The sequence below is a fragment of the Mercurialis annua genome, linkage group LG8 (genome assembly GCF_937616625.2).
Source record: "Mercurialis annua linkage group LG8, ddMerAnnu1.2, whole genome shotgun sequence".
NCBI lineage: Eukaryota > Viridiplantae > Streptophyta > Magnoliopsida > Malpighiales > Euphorbiaceae > Mercurialis > Mercurialis annua.
In genome coordinates, this window is record NC_065577.1 from 42,932,827 (window position 1) to 42,948,613 (window position 15,787).

The window sequence follows — 15,787 nt, forward strand, 5'->3', positions numbered from 1 at the left end:
CTACATTATTGATTATTTAACACTACATCACAAAAAAGAAAAAGTAAAATAAATATTGCAGCAGTTAGAATCTTTGACAAATTACTCTATCACCACAAGTCTTCATAGCATACAATTCAAAAGCTGTGTTCTTATTACAAAAGTCTTTGAAACTTCAATAATTAATTAGTAAAATAACTATGATAATTAATTAACGTAAAAAGAAAGCCATGCACAGACATAATAGTCTACGTGTTAGGTTATCTGTCTTGTTAAATTTGTTAAGTGTCCACCAATAAGTGCCTTGAGCATATATGTTCTCTCTATATAAATGCCATTTTGTTGCACTTCATTATATCAACACAAACCATATATTAAACTGTTTTATACAACATAAACCATATATTATATTGTTCTATCAATGGATTTTTCTTCATATTTCAAAGTTTTAGCCACTTTATGTCTCCTAAGTTTGAGCATAATTAGTACTAATGCTCAACTTTCACCAAATTTCTACTCCAAATCTTGCCCTAATCTTTTTTCTACTGTGAAACCTGTTCTTCAATCTGCCATTAATAAGGAGAAGCGTATCGGGGCATCGCTTGTTCGCTTGTTCTTTCACGACTGCTTCGTTAACGTAATTAATTTTCTCGTTACAGCCCATTTTGTTTCATTTAAAATTAAAAAAATGATTGTTTTATTCAAAAATAAAAATGTGCCTCCTAATTTAAATTTTTGCTGAAATTAATTAATTTAATTGTTAGTTTTTGACTTTCCATGTAATATTTAGTAAAATTATGACATGGTCTAGTTGTGGTCACGTCATGTTAGCTAGGGCTGTGCATCCGTCAAAATAGAATCAAAAGTTACTTTTTAAAAAAATAAAATTGAGTCAAATTTACAATATTTAGAAAATTTTAGAATTGAACTAAACTGGACTAATTGGTTCAATTTGAATTTTAGTTCGATTTATATTAAAACTTGGCTAAATATTTTCATATTCAAAATCAAACTGAATTGAAAAATAAATTTTTCTACAGTACAAACCAAAACAAACTGAATTTATCTGTCTAATTCAATATTTAATTTGGTTTGATTTTTAAAAACATTAGCTACTTAGGGTACAGGTCAACAAAATCGTCTCTTAAGACCAATGTCAAAAGGAAATATTCTTTTATTTTAATTATTCCGTGTCATGGACACAAGCAATATTGCTATTATTAATTAAATTAATCTTCCTAACTAAGAGAGTAAAATTTAATCTAATTTTTTTTATGACAGGGATGTGATGGTTCAATTCTTCTGGATGACACGTCATCCTTCACCGGAGAAAAAACAGCAAATCCGAACAGAAATTCAGCCAGAGGATTCGATGTGATTGACAACATTAAATCCGCCGTTGAAAAAGCTTGCCCCGGTGTCGTCTCTTGTGCTGATATCTTAGCCATTGCTGCTAGAGACTCCACCGTTACTGTAAGTTTTATTTAATTTTTTTTTAATACAATAAACAATAATTTAATTAACGAGATTTTATTTCTATTTAATAGCTTGGAGGTCCAAGTTGGAATGTAAAACTTGGAAGAAGAGATGCAAAAACAGCAAGTCTTTCTGCAGCCAATAATGGAATTCCACCACCAACTTCTAATTTGAACCAACTCATCTCTAGATTTAATGCTCTTGGCCTCTCTACTCAAGATATGGTTGCCTTATCTGGTTAGTTTGTTAATTTTCACAGAGATATACTACTTTTTAGTGTCTTTTATGAACTTTTTCACTGACTTGGAAAACAAGTTTTTACCGTCGAACCCTAATCCGTCAGTGAATTCAATGATTGGCGATGAATTTAACGACGGAGTCAGTCGGAGATAATTTATTTACATTTCCAATGGATTTATCGACAGATGGTCCGATGAGAAAAAAACATCGCCAAAATCCATCAATAAATTTATAAATGGCGACAAAATTAGTCAAAGTATTTAGTTTACATTGGTGACGGATTTACTAATGAATCTCTTATGAGAAAAAAAAATCGTCAAAATCATCGGTAAATTCAATAAATACCAACATATTTACTGACGGATTTAACCGGCATAGTTGCTATATTCCCGATGGAATTAGAGATGAATTCCTGATGAAAAAATCATCGCCAAAATCCGTTAGGAATATTTGCAAGCATGTGGCGCCAAGATGCTAGCTAGCGATGAAAACTTTCCAAATTTTAAGCTTTGATAATTTAATTTTATTTTTCAAAGATGATTTTAAAAACGCAAAAATCCGTTAGTATATTATAACTTGTTTATTTATTAATTTTCTGTTTAAGTGTTGTCGTTTCCATGAATATATACTAAATAATGTGATGTAAAATTGTAAACATATAATATAGGATCTCACACTATTGGACAAGCAAGGTGCACAACTTTTAGGGCAAGGATATACAATGAGACCAACATAGACACAACCTTTGCACAAACAAGAAGATCAAACTGCCCAAGAACCGGTGGCGACGCCAATTTAGCACCGCTCGATTTGCAGACCCCGACGTCTTTCGACAATCACTACTACAAGAATTTGGTGGCTCAAAAGGGTTTACTTCACTCCGATCAAGTTTTATTTAACGGTGGATCGACCGACGCCATTGTTCAAACTTATAGTAACGGACAGGGGAATTTCTTTTCTGATTTTGTTTCTGGTATGATTAAGATGGGAGATATTAGTCCACTTACTGGCTCACAAGGAGAGATTAGAAAGAATTGTAGGATAATTAATTAGTTTAATTATGGGAATTTGGTGTTGTTGGCACTTTGATTTAGTCTTGTAAGAATAATTTAATGTGTGTCTAAGGTTTGTGTTTGGGTTATTTTTGTATTTTTGTGGTCAAATGAATCACATATATGTCTTTGAAATCACTTTTTAATATAAAGTTTGTTTTGGTCCAACTATTGCAATAGTCAGAAATGGGCTATTTTGTTGATGATAAGTTTCCTTTTGGCCCAGTAACTGTTTCAAGAAATCATACAAGAGAAAGATGCTACCTTTGTCAGCTTGAGGCCCATTATATTATATACCCAATCATGGCCTTAAATTAGGGGTGGGCTGTGGACCGTTAACCGGTCCACGAGAGTAATTTGTAAACCGGTTTATTGTAGAACGCTTTTTAAAATTAAAAATCTAAACATAAAATTTTAATGGGTTAATCATTAAATCGTTTAATCATTTAAAACGGTTTGGTTTTTGATTTTGCGGTCTTTAGTCATGTAACCATTAAAAAAAATTAGATACAAAGAAAATGAGATTAATTTATAGATAATTTTTTAAAATATGGTCTAATAATTAAACTTTAATATCCTTCTATTTACTTATTAAAATATAAATCTTATATATTCGTGTTTAGAATATTTATGTGTGTAAATTATAAAATATATTTTATTTGAATAATTATATATATATATATATATATATTATTTATAAACCGGTTAACCGCAATTTTTACACTCCAAAACCTAAACCATTAACTATAAAAATTAAAAATTAAAATCTGAACTTAAACTCTTGAACCGGTTAACCATATTATTCGGTTTGATTTTTCGGTTTTGGTTCGATTATTCGGTTTGACCGTTTTCTTTTTGCCATCCCTACCTTAAATTTCCGCCCAGTCCGGTCCGCCAAAGCTCATATTTTTGAATCGGATTTGGATAATTATTTTTGATTTTAAGTCCGGTCGTCCAAGTATGGAGTCAATTTTTATGAGCGGACTTGAATTTTCATAGGTTTTTTATTTTAATATATCTTTAAAAAAGTCTTATTTGAACCCGTATGATATGATATGATCGTCGAAATTGGATAGTTGATATAAGGCATGGAATGGACTCAGACTGAATCTAAATTTACATGTAAAAGATGTTAAGTCTAATTAAGTCTAACTCGAATTCGTCAAATTTCGTCCATAAATAGGTTTACATGAAAATCAATGAACAAAATTATTTTAATTCAGATCATAGATGAAAGAGATAAATACTTTTGATGTTTACTTTAAAAAAATAAGTAAATTCATTTATTTTGAATGATCCCTCAAAAATTACAAAAGGCACCATTATTCTCCTTCAAAATGGTGTTAATGGTTTTCAATTTCTCCATTTCATAAGATGGCGTAATCGAGCATAGAAAAAATTGAAAACTTTTTTGTTTCTAAGATAAATATCATAATATTATATTATACTTACTATTATCATAATTATAATAATGTGTTATAATGTGATTAGTTTAATATACAGATGATGTGATAAAACTGAGAGTAAAATGTTACATTTCATTAATTAATTACATATTGAGTTGACTTCGGGTTGCAGGCCTGCAGCAGATTTATTTATAAACACAACCACATGCTTGGATGCTTTTAAAAAAATTAAACCCTCTAGTCATTTCATAAAAGTTCTGTCAAAATCACATCTTAAAGACTTAAACATATGTTTTCTCAAATATTTAAACTTATTAAATAAGATTAGTCTAAAACGAAATGGAATCTAATGTTTATTATCATGTAGTTGTTAATATCCAACTGTTGACATCTTAAATTCTCAATCTTAGAAAACTTCGTCAACCTTATACAAATTCCATAATAGTCAAAAAGATAATCTTATAATATATTACTAAAATTCATTAATAATTTCTCTAGATTGTACTTGGTCACATATAAATTTAAGTTTAAGTTAATTTTGCTAGTTTATCATAATCAAACACTAAGTATTTTTAATTATGTATAGAATAGCTATCTAGTTGTTCGGTCTAATTTTGCTGAACCTTCCTATGTATATATGACCTATGCATTTGTATATTGTATAATTCACATGAAATTAATGAATTAACGATTTATTTACCATTTATTAAGCAGTTATAGCTGTAAGAAATGCAAGAAAGCCATTAAACCATTTTTGCTGATATAACATTGAATACTATGTTTAATATAAATATTATTGATTAATAGATATGACTTTTTAATTATAAATGAGTTATAATGTAATAATCTGTATGTATATGAAGATTTTTAGGTTTAATCATGATCTAATAAGGTGGCTGAATACTCACGCAACTATATTACTATAATAATTTGGGATTATTTTAATAGTCTCCTCAAGTGAAATCAGGCTGAACATCTAGTTGTCACTTGAATTTAAACCTCTCCTAAAATTAAAGTTCTAATTTAATGCGTAGCGGCAACATTAAACAGGGCCGTTGAAAATAAAAATTCAAACGGACAACTTAGAAATTAAGATCTCGAACCAGGCTCACTCGAATACCGTATTAAAAATATTATTGATTAATGGGTAAGAAAATTTGATTAAATTGGGTTAAAATGTAATGATTCGCCTACATGTGAATATATTTAGGTTCGATCATGATAAAATAAGTTAATATGTGGTTGAACTTTTACACCTATTAATTTTTATATTTGTATTAATTTAACAAGTAACTAAAAAATTATGCTCAATCTTTTCCGCAGATCGTCTTGTAATAGTTAAATTAAATTAGATAGTTTCTTGGCTAAACTACCACACCCATCAATTATTCTTAATTATAAAAAAATTTATAAATTTAATAAAATTATTACACTAGCAGGCAATTATCTATTACAAAAGCAAATGTAGTAAATCTAAAATCATGCATATACTTTGACCAAAAAAAATCTAAAATCATATACAATGAATATAAAGTAACGGTATTAACATATTCAGCAACGATTCATCACTTTTGCTAAATTATTTACATAGTAGTGCAGTATAATAATTAGTATATATATTTTTTGAATAAAATATATTAAAACAAGCAGATACTCGACTATTGAAGTATTATTTTAATCTTCAGTGATTAACTACTGTCAATTTCATGAAAATAAATACCTATCAATATTGAAATTGACAGCCCTGAACAAGTGTAAAATTGAAATAAATGAAAAAGATGTATATATAAGACGGGGAAATTGCACCAAACTCTTGCTCTTTGACATATAACTTTAGAAACACAGCACTATATAATAAACTTGTGTTAATTCCATTGCCTATGCTTAGTTTGTTTTAGTTTTGGCTGAACAACACTAATTTTAATTAGAGTTTCAATAAACACACAAAATAATGTTTATTGAGTCTAATGGTAAGATGCCACTATTTGAAGCAATCATGACATAACACCAGATTCAGTCACATCTTTAGGGATTCTAGTAGAACGAGTATGACTCGTAAGTGATTCATTACATTACAATTCCAAAACCAAACTTATTTATTTCTTTATATATTATGCATTTTAAATCTCAATTGAATCACACAATCACCTTTTGCATTACCTTTAGTAAATATTCAATAAATGTTTTTTTTTAAATGGAGTCATTTAATATTAATTAAGACTAATACAGAGAAAGCTACGATTTTAATTATCATTTTTTAAAATTTATATGCAATTACTTGTAAAGTTATTACTATGTGATGCATGAAGTTAAATTCATATTAAAAATATGAGATGTGTAAAAAATATAGAGGCTATATAGTTATCTGGTTGAAATATCTGATTATTGATCTTGGGGTATCAAAACTATCGCCTTATTTTATTCTTATGATCAAAATTTGATTTATTTTATTTTAATTAGTAAATTTTAGTTTTATTTATTAATAAACTATAACACAAATTTCACAGGCGTTGGATAACAAACTGCTAAGGCCGTGAGTTAAGTTTCTCCCACAAGCAATCTTTTCTTCCAATTATTAAAAAAAAAAAGTGGTGGGAAGTTTTCTAATAAAAATACATAGATGTCAACCATAAATTTTACTTGAAAGCTTCCGTCATATGCACAATTTAATTTGAAAGTTTTCTGTTGAAATATACGTAAAAATCGGTAGTCACATGATAAAAATATATAAAAACCGATTGTCACGTATGTGTTTAGGCAAAAAATCTGCCGTTAAAATAAATTTAAGGTTTAGTAAAATAAAATGAATTAAAACCTGAACAACCAATTGGAATAAAGCGATTAATTTGATAAATAATGAAGACAAAAAAGAATAAACTTATGTGGAATAGAATGAGCTCCAAAATATGTCTAAACAATGAAGGTTGCTGTATTTATTAAATCCCATTTTCCCACTCAAGCTGAAGTCCACACGCCAAGGAAACCCAACAAATTTGATAACATAAATTAATCAACCTATCTAGCTGTCCAATCACCTTCCAACAAATACTAAACTATTTTGGTAATAACTTCATCACCATTCCAATTTTCATTAATTTTCATTTTACTAACATTTCCTTTTTTTTCAATTTTTATCTATGTAGTTGGTACTTGGTAGAATCAGTGAGTCGGTCTAAATTATTCATAAACATCTCTACATATTATAGTATGAATGGTTCAATCATATATTATCGGATTCGATTTTTCCACTTTTATTATAATTAAAAAAAGTTTAACAAAAAAAATTGAAGAAAAATTGCAGCCTTTATAGTAATATAAAATTAAAATGAATTTATCTACACACAATTTTAATATTTTTGCTAAATATACTACGATTTTAAATCATGTTAGTTTGGTTCATCATATCTAAAAATTTGCTAAATATATCCACAATTCATCTGGAACTGACATGGTTCGATAAGCCATGTAAGATAAATTTTATACATATAGACGAACAATATTACTCCACAGCAGTTCAAAACGAGTCATAGATATATTTGATAAAAAAATAAAAGAAGATAGACTAAACTAGTAAATTTTAAAGATTTCGGTAGATTTGATATAAAAAAAAGACATTTTGTGGGTAGATAAATTCATATTCTCTAATATAAATCAAAGAAAATATATGGAACATTTGATCAATAATGCAATTTATATCATCTATTTAATTAGTAGCATGTTCAACTCTGTTAGCATTTAATATTCAAAGTATTTTCTTATTAATTACTAGTTTCAAGGACCAATTCTGTTCATTGTAATTAATTTTCCTAAGACTCTCTCACATGTTAGCCAATTTTTATTTCAAAACAAAATAGAGGCTATAATATTGCCCTAAACCAAATTCACTGATCATATATATGATCATACATTATAACTAGGTCAAAGGGTCTATACATATATAGGACCTTAACAATTATAATAAAGTTAATAATCAGAAGAAAAAAATCTCAATCTGATAAGTTTCTGCATGTACAATGGTTTATGCTGCATAGAAAAATATTTAACCCTATCTCCCACAATGCAAAATTCATAGACAGCAAAAAAGTTGACTAATTCAAACAAAAACTTATTAAAATGAAACAAGAAAATCTACCTCATATATAGAATTAGAAAAAAGAAGAAATTCAAAGATTATTACAGTAACTAATATAGTAATTAAATGTTAAACAAAAAATAAACTTTAACAAGTTCCTAACCTTTTGTCTCCCCCAACTTGAAGCAACATTTCAGAGCCTTCCATCAAACGGCACAGAATAACATGATCCCAAAAATCAACGGCAGTGAATCATCCAGCTTAATGAAACAATTCAACAGTAATTAAAACAATTAATCCAATTATGATCAGTAGTAATTATCTTCCTCAAATTTTTATTGTAATCAATGATTCATAATAGAGAATAAATGGTACGTAATTTCCTTTTAGACACTAGAAATTAATATTAACCAAAGAAAGCAACATCATCATGACTTGAAATGGTACTGTAGTCGGCCGGAGTAGTTTGCCGGTGAGTATACAAAGAGGAGGAAGTAGGAGGAAGAGAAGAAGGAGGCGGCGGAGGTGGCGGTGGAGGAGGCGGCGGAATTGGTGATGGAGAAGTTGTTGATGTAATACTAGAGAGAGGTCCAGAAGAAAGCAAAGGAATATATTTGTATTTGAGAATTTCAGACCGAACTGAATTAAGTTGAGCTTGTAATGATTGAACTTGCTGTTGTAAAGCTGAAATTGCACCCATGCATCCGTAAACTGGATCTCTTAATCTTACATTTGCCTCATAAACTAGACTATTTGCTGCATCTGCTCTCTGACTTTCCGGTACCTCCTGCATTCATTTTTATTCACATCAATACGGAAATTTATCGAATCATACGTTTCGTTTTCAGAAAATGCTTCTAAATCTTGAAAACTTCATATTTATAACCTACTTTTATAAAAATATTATTGTTTTACTATTATTTGTTTTCGTAATTTCATATTAAGTTCACTATATTTTGATAACCGAACTTTTATTTTCACTAAAACTAAAGGTCTATTTAGTTATGTAGCAACAGAAAACTATTACCGTCATGATTAGTAGCCTGAATTCATATAGTAACCTTCCGTTTTTATGATTGAATATTGATAACCGTTCTATAAAAACTATAACTCGGTAACTGTAAAAATATTCAATCCCCGTTTCCGTTCAACATAACCTAGTTGACTTCAATAACAAGAACATGATAAATTTACAACTTAGAAAAACAAAACAAGAGTAGATTAAGAAGAAAAAATGTTAAATAAATGAATTGCTACTGATTGATGAATTACCATGAGAAGCTTGGAGACATTGCTGGCACCAAAAACTTTATGAACAGAAGCAAATTTCTGAGGTTCATGAGGGGAAAAATAAGGAGAAAAAGGACATTCTTGAGCACATCTTCTTCTCAAAAGCTTACAAGCAGCACAAGGAGTAATAGTATTTAGGGTTCCAGGAGGACCCAACATGTGTCTTCTTCCCATTGGTTGATGATGATGAGATGAGGCATCTATTTCTCTTTTTATCTTCTTCCCTATCTCATCATCAAATCTCTCCCTATTACAACAAAAATTAAGGTTAGTCCAAAAAAACAAAATATTTAAGATTGGTATTATAGTATATAGTTTTTATTATTTATTTACCTTTCTCTGGACATTCAGGCATGCTCTCTCTAGGTCATGAATTGAGATGAAAATGGCAAAAAAGAGAGAAATATTGGAAGGAAGGGAATTTATTATAAATATAAGAGAAGAATTGAAGAGTGCTTAAAAGGCAAGATAAAAAAAAGTGGACCGGTGGTTTTGTTATTTAAAGAAATTTTAAAGAATTGATAGAAAGGATTTAAAGATTTAATGGGGCTAAAATGATGATGATGATGATGATGATGATGATGAGAAGTTTATTTTTGTTTGTTTGTTGGTCACTCTTTCATGTACGGGGATTTTAGCAATTATAAGTTGCAGAGATTTAGAGTTAGAAAGGAGAGAAATTATTCAATGGAGATGAGTTTGGCTATAGGTTATGAGATAGAGAAAAAAAAGGTCGATTCGGTCTTTGAATTTATACATCGAAGTCAAATTAAATCGCTTTTAAGTTTTTCAGTCAATTAAATCTCGCACTCTATTGGGTTATTAGGTCAAATAACCCTAATCTGTATACCTCAAATAAAGTGACTTTTTTGGATTCCGAGATATAAATTTTAGAATCTAAAACTAAAAAGTTTAATAAAAATTTATTTGATTTTGATATATAAATTTTGGAATTTAATTAACTTAAAGAAATTAAAGTGGTTTGTTTGATATAGAGATACAAATTCAAGGGTCTTGATATCCTTTTCTCAATTATAAATGCTAGTTCTGATCTTTCTGGTTTGCTCACGTGTGAGTTCTTAAATGCATTTTGACTTTTTTCCAATCAATTCTTAGATTATAGGTAAATTTCTTTTTAGCCAATATGGTGTTCTTACAAATTAAAATGTTCGTGCATGGTATTATTATAATCAAATTTCAGGATTCTAAATTTTAATTTTAAAATAACTTTTTATTTTTATTGTTATAATTAAAAAAAAGTCTGTAGATGTTTCATTCAGATGTTTAGTGGTCAATCATAAACTTTTTAACTATCAACATTGATAAGACTAAGATGATACAAACAAGCAGTTTTAGTTTTTTCGAATTTCAAACAGTTGTTGATATAAAAAATTATTTTAAATTTTTTCATAATTAATAACTTTTTTAATTCTATTAATTATTAATATAAAATTATTTATATTAAAACATATCACTTTTATGATATATAAAATCATTTAAAAATATTTTTTACATTATATTTTTCTTTAGACATGATTTAAAATTTAAATTATTAAATTATTACAGCTATAATAAATTAATTTTTAAAATTATTAACTTAAACAAAAAAATTCTTTTAAATAAACAATTTTTATAGTTTTAGTTTATTTTTTATATAAAAAAACAAAATATTAGAAAAATAATATTTTTAATTATTTAATATATAAACAACTACTTAAATTTCACAAAATTATAAGTTAGCATATACCTGCAATCAACTATCAACTACCAACAACAATCGAACCAAATGCTAATAATTGGAATGAAAATCCATTTTTTAGGTACAACAAGAATTTGCATAATTGAAATCAAATCCATAATATTTACGTTGGATTGAAAAATTAGAAGAAAAAATTACATAATTTATTGTTTGATCAATGTATTGAATAATTATTCATTCTAAACTATACAAAATTTTAAGACTACAATTTTCTTTTCTTATATTTAATAATATTTCTAATACAATATGCACGCTTGAAACTAATATTAACACTATGTTCACACACGTATCTATTGCACATTATCATCAAAACATCGACACAACTAATATCATATTTATATATTTAAATAATCAAATATCATGTGCCAATAATGGCATATTTATAATTCTGCAATTTTTAGTATGTCAATTTTTGAAAATTACAAGGCGAGAAGACAAATTGTATTTCTTCATTTGTAGAGCTTTCGAACGAACAGATGAAAAATAAAAATACGATCAAATATGTTGATGGTATTTTGAACCTCTTATACATCGTGTCAGCTACTGATTTTGATCAGACTCTTACATTTCATTTCAAACAATTAATTAGAAAAATTTAATGGTATATTCATCCATCGATTTGCTTCCCCGACTCAAATGGTTTTAGGCAACTACCTATACTACTCAAAAATTCAACCAAACTTTAATCATTAATTATTCCTTTACTGACTTGGCTATAAAAGAATATGTGATATATATATATATATATATATATATATATATATATATATATATATATATATATATATATATATATATATATATATATATATATATATAACAAACTTTGTGCATACATGTGATCTTTGCTTCCTTCCTAATCAGGAGCTAACCTTTCGTATATATTTTGGGATATTGAGGAGGCAATTAATTTTTAGTTCATGTTAAATTTTGTTAATGCACTTTAAACAAACCATTAAGGGTTTTGAAGTGAAAAATAAGATGGTAATCATCATCACTAGCTATACTTTAATTTTTAAGGACTACATATATAGCCCTAGCTGAATAGAAATGGGCATGTTAGTTTCTTGTCAATGTCAAAAATCCACTTCAATTTCATTAAAATACCATATCTAGGATCTGATTAATAATTCACATTATAATATCAGCATCAACGTGTAAAAACCGCAATGTATAGAGCTCTTAATCTTCTTGAAGATGGATCAATGGCCAAATATGGTTAGCACCGATTTTCAAAAATGTAATAGATATAAGAAATTGAAATTGCCAAGTTTTCAAAAACACTCTCAAATCGCTTAAGTGAGGTGAGTTGGTAAGACGCTTTCCTGGCTTAAGTAAGACCGCGGGTTCGAACCTTATTTATGTATGCAGCCGTTTAAAATTTGGGGTCAGAATCTGCCTCCTGCAAGAGACCTATAATACTCGAGTGGAAATTGGTCTGAATGTGAAAGATTTTGAAGGTGTCGTCTTCTAATTGAAATGTTCAGAAAATCTCATGTACCATGTACCCAAGAACAATCGTTTAAATAGAACCACCTTATTGACTTTGAAGCATTTAATTACTGGCTCTCCTAATTAGCACTTACTCATGAGAGAAAAAAAATAATGATTTATCAAAATGTTAAACTTATATATAAATTTTAAAAATAATAAAAACCTATTATCTAGAATCAAAAGAAAATTGTTTATGAAAGTAATAAAAATGAACATAATTAATTAATAGTATAATCGCAGTTTCAGAGATCTTAACGATTGAATTTGTTTTTTTTTTTTATTGAATTTAGTGGAATTTGTTTTTTTTTTTTTGAGGGAATGGTTCTTTTTTTTAAGAGCGTTTTTAAGCAAAAACTTTTGATTTTGTCCTGCTAAGACTTCTTGTCGACGCCGTTATCACCCATAACCCTCTTTTTTTTCTTCTACAGTGTATCTCTATTGAGTTTATTTTGGGTAGGGGTGCGCATGGACCGGTTAACTGGTTCACGAGAATAATATATAAACTGGTTCATAATAGTTCGGTTTTTAAAATTAAAAACCTAAACCTAAAATTTTAAATGGTTAACCATTAAATTGGTTAACCATTTAAAACGGTTCGATTTTTCGGTTTTGCGGTTTTTAACCATATAACTATTAAAAAAATTAGATATAAAAAAGATAAAATTTATATATAAATTTTTTAATATAGTGTAATAATTAAACTTTAATTTTCATTCTATTTAACTATTAAAATATAAATTTTATTTATTCCTATTTCAATTAGGTATATACATATTTTATTAAAAAAAATAAAATTCTTTCAATATATATATATACACTCCTAAAATAAAAATATATTGATAAATAATTTTTAAATATTTTTTTTGTTTAGAATTTTAATATATGTAAATTATAAAATATATTTATTTGAATAATTAAAAACATATATATATATATATATATATATATAAAATATATTATTAACCGCAGTTTTTAAAATTGCAAAACCTAAACCATTAATCATAAAAACCAAAAATCAAACCCTAAATCTAAACTCTTGGACCGGTTAACCATATTTTTCATTCGGTTTTACGGTTTCGGTTCGGTTTTGCGGTTTGACCAGTTTTTTTGCCCACCCCTAATTTTGGGTTTTACTATTCCTATTTACAAAGTATTGCCCCTTCTAATTACCTCCTTACCCTTTTAACCAAAACATAATAATTTTAACCAAATACTGTAAAAAGGTCAAATCTTTCATGAAAATTTCACAAAATCCAAACCTTTCAATTTTATCCAATCTGTACTAAAATGCGGAATTTCGTTTTAATTTTGTCCAACTTTCAATTGGCACACACTTTTACTGATGTGGCGCTGATATGGCGTGCCACATAATGTGGTTGTGAGAATTTTAGACTTTTGTGAAATTTTTATTAAAAGTTGGCCGTGTTAATCGTGTAATTGTGTTAATTAATTATGTTACTCATTTATCTGATCGTGTTAATTATGTCGTGTCATGTCACTTGTTTAAAATTTATGTCGTGTTAGAGTTGAAGATTTTAACACGACTAATTATATAGGTCGTGTTGTTGTTAATTTTAATCGTGTCAAGAGAGTGTGTTGATAAGATACAAACACAGTCCGACAATTCATTTTGACACCCTTAATATTGCACCGATGCTTATGACATTCATAGAAAAAGATTGGACACCTTCATGATAAATTGATTTTCTTTTATAGATACAAATTTGGTTATTTTGTGAAGGATAGATTGATTCATGTGCTGGTATATAAGACATACCACCTACAATTTTCATATATAGAAAGCATTCAAACTCAAGAATCTTGCCAATTTTTGTTTTTGATTTAATTTCAACTACTACCATAGTTTGTTAATCTCCTATACTAATTAAAGACTATCAAAAATTAGGATTGTGTTATAATTAAACCAAATCGAATAAAAACATCGATTCAATTTGATTTGATTATATGAAAACAACTTGTTTTTTTTGGTTCAGTTCAATGTTGGATATAAACAATTTCCAATTAAATTTTAGTATAATCTAAATTCAAAAAGCCGAACTAAACAAGAAAAGTCAACCAATCTGATTAGCTCAATTGAATTTGGTTTGATCAACTTTATTTTCAATTTAATTTAAAAAAAAACTCAGTTTGATTCCAACTTAGGATTTTGTATGTAATTAAATCCTAAATGATACATGGAATAAGATGAATCAAAATTTCAGTAGTAATTGCTTGGGTGTGACAATGATACTTAGAGAAGTGTTAAATCAAAGTGGGTAGTGAAAAAGAGGGAATAAAATAATATTTAAATTGGAAATTAAATATTATTAATTTGCTTAAAATCTAAGTAAAATAGCACTATCCGTTTCTTGTTTGACCCGTATTTTGAGGCTTACAAGTCGCCCCGTTGTTCTCTCTTTGCCAACCCAACTCATTGCACTAAAACCCATAACTTCACTCACATGATCATGCATTCGTATAGTCTCACAACACAACCATTAGGATTAAGAGAGTGTCGATCCGGTTCGAACCGAATAGAACCGATTTTTTAATTGTATTTAAATAAATTTAAAAGATGTAATTCTTCTCAAGTTGAACCAGTCGATTCAGTTGATTTTTAATTCAATTAAGTTTTTTAGTTCGTTCAATTTGTACTAAAACATTAATCATAATCTTTTATGTTCAAACTGAAGTGAACGGAAAAAATAATTTTAGATATTATTAAATCAAATTGAGCCGAATTTATTGATTTGGCTCGATTATCTAGTTAGGTTCGGTTATTCTCTAAAAGCCTAAAATATTAAAATATACACCTTATGATCTTCAAAACCCCACATTTCCAAAGTCTTGGATCCAAGAATTGTCATGACCATTGTATTTTTTTCATTTTTATATGCCACACAAACATTCGTTTCAAATCTTCAAGGTCAAAATCCAGGTGAACTCTAGCTAGCTAAATCTGAAAATATAATTAAACAAAATAAGAACTACTAATTACTTTTATGCATGAACTTGGGAA

General features: G+C 27.9%; 2 protein-coding genes across 2 annotated transcripts; one reads left to right on the plus strand and one right to left on the minus strand.

Moving 5' to 3' along the window:
* The first annotated feature begins 325 nt into the window (after nucleotides 1-325).
* Nucleotides 326-2,915, plus strand: LOC126660277 (peroxidase P7). The gene is made up of 4 exons (XM_050353684.1): nucleotides 326-616; nucleotides 1,261-1,452; nucleotides 1,527-1,692; nucleotides 2,363-2,915. Exons 1-4 carry the CDS (start codon nucleotides 401-403, stop codon nucleotides 2,746-2,748), a joined length of 960 nt encoding a protein of 319 aa, XP_050209641.1. The 5' UTR covers nucleotides 326-400; the 3' UTR covers nucleotides 2,749-2,915.
* A 5,352-nt stretch (nucleotides 2,916-8,267) lies between these two features.
* LOC126659812 (LOB domain-containing protein 15) lies at nucleotides 8,268-10,202 on the minus strand. Its single transcript, XM_050353141.2, has 3 exons — nucleotides 9,849-10,202; nucleotides 9,498-9,762; nucleotides 8,268-9,012 (listed from the first exon to the last, which is right to left on the minus strand). The coding sequence occupies exons 1-3, from the start codon at nucleotides 9,860-9,862 to the stop codon at nucleotides 8,632-8,634; spliced, it is 660 nt and encodes a 219-aa protein (XP_050209098.1). The 5' UTR covers nucleotides 9,863-10,202; the 3' UTR covers nucleotides 8,268-8,631.
* Nucleotides 10,203-15,787: the final 5,585 nt, after the last annotated feature.

Bases quoted from the DNA above. Each gene is read 5' to 3' on its own strand.
- LOC126659812 (XM_050353141.2), bottom strand. The intron at 9,013-9,497 runs GTAATTCATCAA...AAATGAATGCAG, and splicing joins ATGTCTCCAAGCTTCTCATG to GAGGTACCGGAAAGTCAGAG.
- LOC126660277 (XM_050353684.1), top strand. From the start codon at position 401: ATGGATTTTTCTTCATATTTCAAAGTTTTAGCCACTTTATGTCTCCTA. The intron at 1,453-1,526 runs GTAAGTTTTATT...TCTATTTAATAG, and splicing joins CTAGAGACTCCACCGTTACT to CTTGGAGGTCCAAGTTGGAA. The intron at 1,693-2,362 runs GTTAGTTTGTTA...CATATAATATAG, and splicing joins AGATATGGTTGCCTTATCTG to GATCTCACACTATTGGACAA.